This window comes from Salmo salar, chromosome 29 (assembly GCF_965601325.2).
Source record: "Salmo salar chromosome 29, fSalSal1, whole genome shotgun sequence".
NCBI classification, from domain to species: domain Eukaryota; kingdom Metazoa; phylum Chordata; class Actinopteri; order Salmoniformes; family Salmonidae; genus Salmo; species Salmo salar.
The window spans coordinates 4,504,160-4,516,297 of NC_138319.1; the positions used below are offsets into that span (position 1 = coordinate 4,504,160).

General features: G+C 43.3%; 1 protein-coding gene across 6 annotated transcripts in view; it reads left to right on the forward strand.

Moving 5' to 3' along the window:
- LOC106590044 (supervillin) overlaps positions 1–7,200 on the forward strand; it is a 174,883-nt gene extending 167,683 nt beyond the window's left edge. For 5 of the 6 annotated variants that reach the window (XM_045710634.2, XM_045710635.2, XM_082970650.1 and 2 more), the window contains 5 exons: positions 725–868; positions 4,767–4,888; positions 5,146–5,301; positions 5,682–5,702; positions 6,095–7,200. In XM_045710634.2, coding sequence (XP_045566590.2) covers positions 725–868; positions 4,767–4,888; positions 5,146–5,301; positions 5,682–5,702; positions 6,095–6,181 — 530 coding nt within the window. In that variant the 3' untranslated portion in view covers positions 6,182–7,200. The remainder of the gene's footprint in view (positions 1–724; positions 869–4,766; positions 4,889–5,145; positions 5,302–5,681; positions 5,703–6,094) is intronic. The other variant, XM_082970651.1, reaches the window with a different exon arrangement.
- The last annotated feature ends 4,938 nt before the right edge of the window (positions 7,201–12,138 follow it).

Consider the following 12,138-nt stretch of genomic DNA (forward strand, 5'->3'; position numbering starts at 1 on the left):
GTGGCTATTGCAGGTTGATTTGCAGCAAAAGAAGACAACCTACACTGAACATAAATATAAACGCAACATGTAAAGTGTTGGTTTCATGAGCTGAAATAAAAAAATACTAGTATTGTTTCATTCGCACAAAACGCTTATTATGCAAAAATTGTGTGCACACGTGTTAATATTCCTCTTAGTTAGCATTTTTCCTTTGCCAAGATAATCCATCCACCTGGCATGTGACATATCAAGAAACTGATTAAACAGCATGATCATTACACAGATGCAACTTGTGCTGGGGACAATAAAAACCAACTTTAATATGTGCAGTTTTGTCACACAACACAATACCACAGATGTTTTGAGGGAGGGTGCAATTGGCATGCTGACTGCAGGAATGTCCACCAGAGCTGTTGCCAGAGAATTGAATGTACTTTTTTCTACACCAAACAGCCTCCAATGTCGTTTTAGAGAATTTGGCAGTCCAACCGGCCAATTTTTTTAATCCATTTATTATTATTAAATGTTTGAAATGGCACCCCTTGTGTGCACATTCAGTAATACCGTATACCCCAGTGTGGTACAGACACGGTATGAAAATCGGGATACTGCCCAACCCTAATACACATACTCTAACAAATCTCACAACATGGCTAAAGACTACACTACAACATGTCACATAGATTTGACCTCTCATTGTGTATGTCTATCATGACATCACTTCTTGTTCATCTTCCTGTAGCCCTCTTCCTGGTCGACAACTACCACGAGGTCTACCTGTGGCAAGGCTGGTGGCCCCAGGACAGCGAGAGCCCCGGCTCTGCCCGTATCCGCTGGGACGCAGACAGGAAGTGTGCCATGGAGACGGTGCTGCAGTACTGCACAGGTACTTGAACACTATTTTATTTTTATATTTAACCTTTATTTAACTAGGCAAGTCAGTTAATTAAGAACAAATTCTTATTTACAAAAAATTACAAATAATTCTAAATGTAGGACAAAACACACATCACAACAAGAGACAACACTACATAAAGAGAGACCTAAGACAACAACATAGCAAGGCAACAACACATAACACAGCATGACAGCAACACAACATGACAACAACACGGCAGCAACACAACATGGTAGCAGCACAAAACATGGTACAAACATTATTGGGCACAGACAACAGCACAAAAAGGTAGAGACAACAATACATCATGCAAAGCAGCAACAACTGTCAGTAAGTGTCCATGTCTGAGTCTTTGAATGAAGAGATAAAACTGTCCAATTTGAGTGTTATGTTGCAGCTCGTTCCAGTCGCTAGCTGCAGCGAACTGAAAAGACGAGTGACCCAGGGATGTGTCTGCTTTGGGGACCTTTAATACAATGTGACTGGCAGAACAGGTGTTTTATGTGGAGGATGAGGGCTGTAGTAGATATCACAGATAGGGGGAGTGGGTTTTATAAATAAGCATCAACCAGTGGGTCTTGCGACAGGTATACAGAGATGACCAGTTTACAGAGGACTATAGAGTTCAGTGATGTGTCCTATAAGGAGCATTGGTGGCAAATCTGATGGCCGAATGGTAAAGCACATCTAGCCGCTCTAGAGCACCCTTACCTGCCAACCTATAAATTATATCTCCATAATCTAGCATGGGTAGGATGGTCATCTGAATCAGGGTTAGTTTGTCAGCTGGGGTGAAAGAGGAGCGATTATGATAGAGGAAACCAAGTCTAGATGTAACTTTAGCCTGCAGCTTTGATATGTGCAGGGAGAAGGACAGTGTACCATCTAGCCATACTACTTGTACTACTTGTACCTCAAGCTCTAAACCCTCAGAGGTAGTAATCACACCTGTGGGGAGAGGGGCATTCTTCTTACCGAACCACATGACCTTTGTTTTGGAGGTGTTCAGAACAAGGTTAAGGGTAGAGAAAGCTTGTTGGGCACTAAGAAAGCTTTGTTGTAGAGCGATTAACACAAAATCCGGGGAGGGGCCAGCTGAGTATGACTCTCTCATCTGCATATAAATGGATGAGAGAGCTTCCTACTGCCTGAGCTATGTTGTTGATGTAAATGGAGAAGAGCGTGGGACCTGAGATCGAGCCTTGGGGTACTCCCTTGGTGACAGGCAGTGGCTAAGACAGCAGATGTTCTGACTTTATACACTGCACTCTTTGAGAGAGGTAGTTAGCAAACCAGGCCAAAGACTCCTCAGAGACACCAATACCCCTTAGCCAGCCCACAAGAATGGAATAGTCTACCGAATCAAAAGCTTTGGCCAAGAAAATAAAAATAGCAGCACAACAATGGTGACATCATTTAGGACCTTTATTCTCCTTTATTAACCATTTTCTATAACTACTTGTGGTTAGACTCACAGAGAGATCTGCTCCTTAAAGTAACTAACTTTGGCCACCGTCCCCCTGCCGTCCCCTTTAAAGTAACTAACTTTGGCCTTCCGGATAGCCTGAGTGAACTTATTTCTCATTTGCCTGAATGAGAGCCAGTCAGCCTGAGTATGCGTGTCCCGAGCCTTTCGCCAAATGCAATTCTTGAGGTGGACTAACTGTGCAAGATCACAGTCAAACCAGGGGCTGAACCTGTTCTTTAATTCTCATTTTCTTTATGGGGGCGTGTTTGTTAACAATATCACTGAAAATATCAAAAAAGAGAAACAAAACCAAACAAAATAAACCCTTATAAGATTTAAAGTGTTACTATTGACTTAGTTGAGTTTGAGTTTATTGAATCTTGCTCACAGATAAAACTGAAGAAATGCAGAATTTACATAATACAAAAATTGCTAAGCAATCACTTCAAATACATATTTCACGGCATAAATAGAATACTAGACACTTAAAACATTACAGGAAATGTTTTCATGGTGGAAACAAATGTTGAAATGTGATAGTTAAAAATCGAATTTTAGGGAAAACATTTATGAGCTAGAGTTGTTGTACAGTCTGACAACAGTGGTTAGAGCGTCGTTTTTCAGGCGGTTCGTAAGTGCACTTATACAGGACAGTTTGTGGTTGTTTTCAGCAGCCTGGTGGTGTAGTTGCCTCTTTTTGGAGGGAGCAGGTCATGCAGAGGGTGTTCAAGAGTGTACATTTCCTTCACCAGGTGCACTGCAGCCTGCTCTGCAGTGACGGGAGCTGTGGTTAGACTGCTCCACCTCTGGAGATGATCCACAGGGCCCTCCTCTGCACCCTGTCAAGTTGGGCCTGCTGCTTTTTGTTGCGTCCAACTAACACTCCACCGTATTCCAGACAAGGCCTGACCAGTGTTGTGTATTATGTGACCAGATATTCAGTGGGTAGGCCATTTCTGGCAAGAACATTCAAAAAGTGCATGCGTTTTGAGGCCTTCCTCACTGACTACTCCACATGTGTCTCACCACTGAGGTTAGAGTCTAGATGAAAACCAAGATACTTGGACGTTGTTACCACTGGTACTTCCTGTCCCCCTAGGACGAGTGGTGAAGGTTGTGGAGGGTCTCTTAAAAATCATATCCGGATTTCCAGACTTTGTCCCCATTCAAGAGCATGTTGTTGGATGTGTCCCACACTTCCAGCTGGTTTGCCCCCAAGCCCATGGATGTGTCCTCCTGGATGCTGTTTAGTGGTATGGCTCGGGACAGCCCTACATTGTCTGCATACCCAGTGTCCAGAGTGTCACTGAAGACAGCTTTTCGGGGTGGACATGTGAAGGAGAAACCGATATGGTGAGACCATGCCCCCTTGTGGCGCACCAGAGGCCACCTCTGATCAAGGGCTGAATGTGCCATTCGCCATCACCCTCTGCCTTCTTCCGGTGGTGTAGCTGTGGAGCCAGACTAGTAACCTGGACAGTTCAATGTCAGGAGCTTTGCGTAATCTACTCTATCAAAGGCTTTGGACAAAAAGTAACACCCTCACCAATGTTTGGTTTTCTGGAGTCTGAAGATGTCAGCCAGGAGTGTTTGGCTTTCACAAGGGCAATAGTAATGCTTGACTTTGGGAGGTAGGCATACTGGTTTGTGGACTCAGAGAGGACTGTTGGCATGAGTAGGAGGTGTTAACAATGTGTGGGATGACAGGGGCATGCTCTTTTAGTAGCCAGGCTGGAATGGCATCAGGCCCACATGCATTCCTTGGGCTGAGTCTGATCAGAGCTTGCTTTATCTGGCCATTGCTGCACAGCTCAACCTGCCTGGTAGGCATGGGCAGGGGGACGGTGGCGAGAGGTGTGGTTCTTGTCCATGCCTCAGCAAAGAAGCCATTTAAAACATCAGCCACGTCGTCTTCAACTCCCTCGACCTATATGCTCTCTCCTGATGTTTTCTTTGGTCCCAGTCCTTTGTTAATGAAGTCCCACCATTCCTTGGGGTTTTTCTTCTTTAGGTCCTGGATTTCAGTTTTGTAGTAGTTTTCATTTGTTTCCTTGATAAGCATTTGCACTGTGGTTCTGTATTTTCTCCATTTCATGGTTTTCCCCATCTGTTGAACGTTTTCTGTAATTTCCTGATGGCACCCTTTATTTGTTCAGTCATTCAGAGCTTCTCCAGTGTTGTTGTTTTTCTTATTTATGATTGGCATGCATACATACAAGTGCAGTTTGAATGCAGGAGTTGAACGTCACCACCTTCGCATGAACGTTCTCCTCCTCATCAGTGGCATACCAGTCAGTACTGGCCATACACCATGCCAAGGATGATATACCTTGTTCTAGGTATATCATCAAAAGAGAGAGGCAATGTGGAACTGTTTGATTTATACTAAACATAAAACATTTTGCTTCCCCCCCACAGAGAAGAATGAGAAGAAGCCGCCCAAGGCGTATCTGATCCATGCGGGACTTGAACCTTTGACCTTTACCAACATGTTTCCCTGCTGGGAACACAGAGAGGACATAGCTGAGATCACTGAGAGGGTGGGTCACCTATCCATCACCTGTTTCCCATCCCATACCCATTACACCAAACACATCCCTATCATCCACCAAAATATCCATTAGATCTATATTGTAACCAACTCCTCCTGTTGCCGACCTATTCCAGACTGATTTCCTCCTGGCCAGCCCGAGGTTTCGAATTGGCAACCCTCAGGGTACTGAGGATAGGGATGCGATTGATTTTGAAAGTGTGTGTACTGACCATGACGTCGTATTTATATCCTTGTGTGTCCCAGGAGGCAGAGGTTTGTAACCAGATAATTCTGGTAGAGGATGTGTTAGAACGGCTGTGTAAGACCACCTACCCCCTGGCAGACCTGCTGGCACGGCCCCTACCCGAGGGAGTCGACCCCCTACGCCTGGAGATCTACCTAGACAATGATGACTTTGAGGTGAGGCCACGCCCACACCTACGGTACCATCAGCTCCCTGGTGAATTATGACTTTTTTGTCTAGGTTTGCCTTGGCTCAAACCATATTATTACAGGTATGTCTATTCGGTCTGTGGTTGAGCTATGTTTGCCTACAATAATGAGACTCTCTCCAGTGTGTGTGACCAGGGATCATACTGGAACATTGTACACTGGTAGTCAAGGCAAACGAGTCTAAAACAGTCCTTCTTTCTAAAATCCATACAGTAATCACACTGAAGTGTCCTTCAGTCTCCTTGAACTTTTTGTCTCGGTTTTTCTGTAAATAATGATCTCCATCCCTTCATCCCCTTCTGTCCTCATTTTCTCTCTCTGACTCATCATGTGTTTAACTCTGCCAGGGTGTAGGGGCTTATGGGAAGGTGAGTTCTTTAAATTGAGAGCCAGGTGGCCCCAGATATGTACACAGCATCCTCACTTTGACTGATTAACTACATCACCCATAATCCTGTGTGTGTTGTTTTCTGTCTCACCTCCCCCTCACTCTGTGTCTGGATCAACACACTCTCACTCTGAACCTCTCTTGCATGGTTTGGTCTGTTTCTACTCACTAAGTAATAGCTGTGTGGATGTTCTGTACTAGATGCTCCTAGAGTGATGAACTGGACCACTGACCATGTTGTGACCTTGAATTTACTTGTGGATATTGATTTTTGCAGCTCATGCGTTAAAGTAATTTCACAAGAGTTGATATAGCGGTTGACAGATTTTGTGTTTATTGTGTGGTAACAATGTGTGTTTGGCCCCCCTGTAGAAAGCTCTGGAGATGTCGAGGGATGAGTATGAGGTGTTGCCAGGTTGGAAGCAGGTGAACGTGAAGAAAGCCAAAGGATTGTTTTAGTACGCTGGACAGAAGGCTTGACCACCGGATGACATCATCAGCAAGCGACGGTCAGTGCATCGTTGTTCAGATGTAACAGGAACCCGCCACTGAGGGAACTCTTTAATTTAACATTTTACCCCTTCATCTCCGGACTGGAGAGGGCTTGGGAACACACACTTCTGAGAACCCTACCCTGGTTGGAGGGAGGGAAGAGGAGGAGAGATGCAGTGGTGGAAGGAGTGAGGATCAACAGAGTAGTTGTTGTGCCAGCCTCGTGTATAGTTTCTTCTTTTCTTTATTTTATTTGTGTTACCAGTTTTGTTTTGTAATTCTAAATGTAGGTAGTTCAGAGGTGTGTGAGTGGATGTTTATGTAATGTGTCGGCACCCGGCTTTTTAAATCCACACGGTGTGTGTGCGTGCTCGTCTGTTTGTTTGTGTGTGCTTGCGTGCTCTTATGTCTGTTTGTGTGTGTGTATGTGTGTGGGTGTGACCATGCTTTTACAGTATCGCCCATACAGCAGTCTGTCAGTTTGTCTGGGAGCAGGAGAACCACTCTGTTTGACACACCCCAAACAGACTCTCTGCAAGCTGTTATTTGTGCATTACAATAAATCATTTATATTTACTCCATATTAGGAATAAAAAGCCTTTTGAGTATTGTCTGTGAGATAAGAAATGAAATACATTATATTGTTATTCATGTTGAGGTTGTCATATGTTGATAAGAGGTTGGACAATAATGCTCCTTTCCCAAAAGACTGTACATGTCGCCATTTTATTGAACAAATCGTGTATCTACTACATTCTGAAGTGTCTGTTGTCATTGCTAGGCTGTCCTGCATCATTCAGGTGCTCAGATTGAAGAGAATTGTTGTATTTTACAGGTATGAATTTACAGAATCTTATAAATTCAACATTGTAAAGTGCCTTGCTTTTATGTACAGTTTATATACAGAACAATATTAGTCTGTGTTGTAAAGACTCTCTTTGTGATATAAAGGATATTAGAGAAATAAAAATTGAAATTAAATCTAAGGATGTTGTTTTACATCTTTATCACCTGAAATGATCTAAATGGATATGTCACAAATGGCAACCTATTCCCTTCATAATGCACAGCTTTTGAACAGAACCCTATGGGCTATGGTCAAAAGTAGTGCACTATTTTGGGAATATGGTACCATTTGGGACATACACATTGTCTCTCTAATCCCTTGGCTTTCAGTTTCCATATAATGCCTAAACCCTCAATGACACAGAACACTGGTAAGTCTGGTATGTTCTCTCAGATAAAAAACAGAGGTGTATGTTTATGTATCAATTGATTTTGTATTTAGTATGTAGCTTAAGTATTTTGTTGCAAGGGTATGTTGTTGAACAGTTTCTCCAACAGAGTGCGCTGAAAGACTGCTTATAAGGTATGTTCTTGTCACCTCTACAGTGGGGAGGATGTTGCTTAAACACAGATAGATAGTACGGGAGAATCTCAATTGCATTTCCTTTCCTCAACTTCTCAAATCACGTTGGATGGGTTTTGAGAAGGTTGGCACGAACTCTCAGTGAATCAAGGAAATTCAGTTGAGATTCTCCTCTTGGTTGCTGTTGAGTCATAGGGGTCATTTCAGGGTGTTGCATGAGTCAAGTCAGGTTCCTGTAAATTGCAGGCTTTTTTGCTTGCCGACATAGCTAATGGTGTCACTGCGTAAAGTGCAGTCTGATTGAATAGTACACCCACAATTTGTAGTTTGAGGTCCTGTATTAAATGTTATTATTCCAGACTACATACATCATGATTGTCTCATGTAAAATGGACCTCTGAAATGTGGCATTGACTGTTGGTCTCTGTAGCTCAGTGTCGGTCATGCAAGCATACAGGTGTGGGTAGAATTGTTGCACATCCAGTCTGTCTTAAAGCAGGTGTTTGTGTGTTACTCCTATGCGTGAGTGACTCTGTATCACAGCCAGGAGTACGTCTTGGCATCACATTCACATCACGTCAAGCTGCTCCGGTTAAGAGCCTGTCTCCGGTTAACAGCATTAGAGTAAATTATACATCAGAACAGTAGAATGGAACAAATCCAAGCAACTGCCAGCCGCGCACGTTATCATTACCTCAAGTTTCTTATCAAATAGTCATGATTCCTCTATTTTGCCTACTCTCTTAAAGGGGAATTCCACCACTTTAAAAAAAAAATCTCCAGTACTGTTTGTGATTAATTATTAGTTTATGCAAAATATAATTACAATATCAGTAAATATTTAACCTAGCTCGTCTATACACTACTAATAGACTAAATGCATTAGAATGTCATCAAGTAGACTTGTTGTCGTTATCAGCCCAACATCTTTTTGGGGGGTGGGGGTAGATCAGGTTTAATATTGCATGTATACTGTATTGTCGCGTCTAGCAATGTAATCGTCTGCATCATTTCCAATCCCCCATATATTTTTTTGTAAATATATTATTTTGAATAATATATGCATTTTCCTTTATTTTCCCCAAACCCTACCACCCCTCCCGTAATTGGACTAAACTAATGGACGACAATACTTGGGCTTCTACTTCCAGCTTATACATACTACATACATTTTACGGACACAGGATATTTTACATTAGTTATCTTTTTTTGTTTTGTTTTTAGTCCCACCATTCAGCGACCTTCAACCCCTCCCATCTATCTCTGGAAACCATCCAGTTTTGATTTCTAATTGCCATATTTTTCAACTGTGCTGTGATGTTTCGCAAAAATTCTGAACCATTCTATTCTCATAGTTTCTACAGAGTTTCTACAAATTAAAGATGAACTTTTTTGCTAAGAGTATTATATTATTGATCGATTGACTATGGCTTTTCAAGTCACCCAGCAGTGGTATTTGCAGAGTTAGCACCAGGTAAATGTTGCAATGCAGTAGAAGTTTGTAAAATGGAAGATGATAATATTAAAGCTCTTATTTCTTGAGTGGGGGGGATGTCAAGATCTGAGCTTTCATGTCGTATTCATGATCGTGTCTGAGCGCGTGCATGTCTTTGACATTGTGACGGAAGAGGAATGAGGGCCAATTTGATCAAGTTTGGTGCAATCACAGAAGAACAATATAGTATACACCACAACCTGTTACTGTAGCTGTCTCTGTTCTGCTCATTGTTGATCCATCACTGTTCTGTTGTATTCATTGGAAGGGCAGGGCGTTTGTTTGTTTCAACATTACACAAAGTTCACAGGGTCTCTGTCTGACAGGCAGCACACTTTGAAACTGACGTCTCCTCCCTGCGTGCAGGATGGCACAGTTTTCTGTCTCTTCACACGCGCACCAACACAAACACACACAGTGCTGAACACAACAATGTCAGATCTACTGTGTGTTTATTTGTGTGTGTACTAGCGTGCCACATTTTGTGATACACTGTTGCAGCTCCAAACTTCCAGGCTGTTTGTAAAGTCTCTTCTGAGCTCGTCCCAGTCTACCCTCTGATGGCTTTGATACGCGACATGCGATTCCTCCCACTCTACCACCCCACTCACTGTAAGATGCTCTGACTCTCCCTCTCTCTCCTTTCTCTTCCTCTGTTTCTCTCTCTTCCTCTTCACCTCTCTCTCTCTCTCGCTCTCTCCCTCCTCACTCTTCATCCCTCTCTCGCAACCCTCCTCCCTCCCTCTCTCTCTGTGTACCATTCATAATCCATAATACCGTGCAGAGACACACATAAAAGAACTGTAGGTAGTCCCAGGTGTGGGTAGAATTGTTGCACATCCAGTCTGTCTTAAAGCAGGTCTCTTATGTGTTTGTGTGTTACGCCTATGCGTGAGTGACTCTGTATCACAGCCAGGAGTCCGTCCTGGCATCACATTCACATCATGTCAAGCTGCTCAGGGTAAGAGCCTGTCTCCGGTTAAGAGCCTGTCTCCGGTTAACAGCATTAGAGTAAATTATACATCAGAACAGTAGAATGGAACAAATCCAAGCAACTGCCAGCTACGCACGTTATCATTACCTCAAGTTTCTTATCAAATAGACATGATTCCTCTATTTTGCCTACTCTCTTAAAGGGGAATTCCACCACTTTAAAAAGAATCTCCAGCACTGTTTGTGATTAATTATTAGTTTATGCAAAGTATAATTAAAATATCATTAAATATTTAGCCTAGCTCATCTATACACTACTAATAGACTAAATGTAGGGGGAAGCAAATGGAACCCTATTCGCTATATAATGCACTATGGGCCAACAGGCCCTGGTTAAAAGTAGTATACTATAAAGGGAATAGGGTGCCATTTGGGACACAGAGTTTCGCAGCTATCTCCATAATGTTCTTAACCATCTGTCGTTACTTAGGCCCTTTCCACAAGTGTTAATTCAACACGCAGGCTTGAGGTGCGAAGTGAGTTTTGGCACCTTTTTTTCACAATATTTGCATTTGGCCTGGTGCCGCTCTCCTCACTCTCCTTCTCTTATCCCACTCTTCTTCCTCTATTCCCTCAAACGATCCTCGCCTCTCCTCCCTCGCTTCATCTCACCCCTCTTTCCAGAATCCATAGAAGATCACAAGCCCATAACAATGACAGGCGTAATAAGGTTGAGCAGATATTCTTCAGTGCTTCTGTTTTGGTTTTGTTGTTTGAGTTTCTATTTATGTTGGGAGCATCACAGAGATCCTCCATGCATCACAAAAGAGCTATGTTTCTTGCTTGTCTCTACTCCTTTTCTCCTCCTGCGTTCTCTCCTCTCTTCCTCCAACTCATTCCCTAATTTTATGGCTGGAAAGGAAAAGCCTCCTGGAGCCAGAGAGTATACTAACCAAAGAACAAGACTGTCTCAAATGGCCCCCTATTCCCTATGTAGTGCACTAAAAGTAGTGCAATAGGGTGCTATTTGGGACATAGCCTAGGGAAAGCCACATCTGAAAGACCCTGAGCTGAAAAAGTGAAATGATTTATGGGAAATAAATGTTTTCTTTCCTTTTCACTCCTGCCCAAGCTTAGTCCTCTGTCAGTCCTTGTGTTGATCTGTACTTATTACCCCTAGATTTAAACCTGACTGGATTTAGCTATGTTGCATGGATGGAGTCTGATTGTGGACTATAGCCTCCTGCCTGTTGCAGTTCCCTTTGTAACTAACAGTTCACACCCTATCCCCTATGTAGTCAAAAACTCTTCTTTTTTTTTTACCCCGGGCCCTGTTATTGGGACAACATCATTGTCTTACAGTTCAGCTCAACCTCCGCCATTTTGTTTAATAACACTGTTAATTAGCAGGAATACATTGTGACAGCAGGTCAGTCAACATAGATCTCAGGCACAAGGAGAACTCAAACAGTGATCTCCATCTAATAATTTACCCAATCACCTCCTTCCATCACTGTGTGTGTGCGTGCGTGCCCATATATGTGTGTGTGCCACACAGAGATACAAACCCAGTAGTTGGACCTGACACAAGAGCTTGCCCTCCCACTGCCACCTGGCATCATTACAGATCCTGCTTCTCTAATCAACAAGAACAAACAGAACTCCTGCCTCCAACCCCCTCTCCTCTCATTTCCTCTCCTCCTCCCCTCCATCCCCCTCTCCTCCATCCCTCCTCCCTCCTTGCCTTCCACTTTCTCTGCTGTCCATCCCTCCCTCCTGAGTCCAACCTCCATCCTCCTCTCCTCCATCCCTCCTCCCTCCTTGCCTTCCACTTTCTCTGCTGTCCATCCCTCCCTCCTGAGTCCAACCTCCATCCTCCTCTCCTCCATCCCTCCTCCCTCCTTGCCTTCCACTTTCTCTGCTCTCCATCCCTCCCTCCTGAGTCCAACCTCCATCCTCCTCTCCTCCACCCCTCCATCCTTTTTAAATAACATCTCCATAATTTCACCAGTGTGAACAACGTAAATTAACTTGACAATATAAATGTTTTGGTGAGTATTTTTAGGAAAGGAGAGAGGGAGTCAGGTGTAGTTTGGGACTCACATGGAGAAAAACAAAATCACAAAG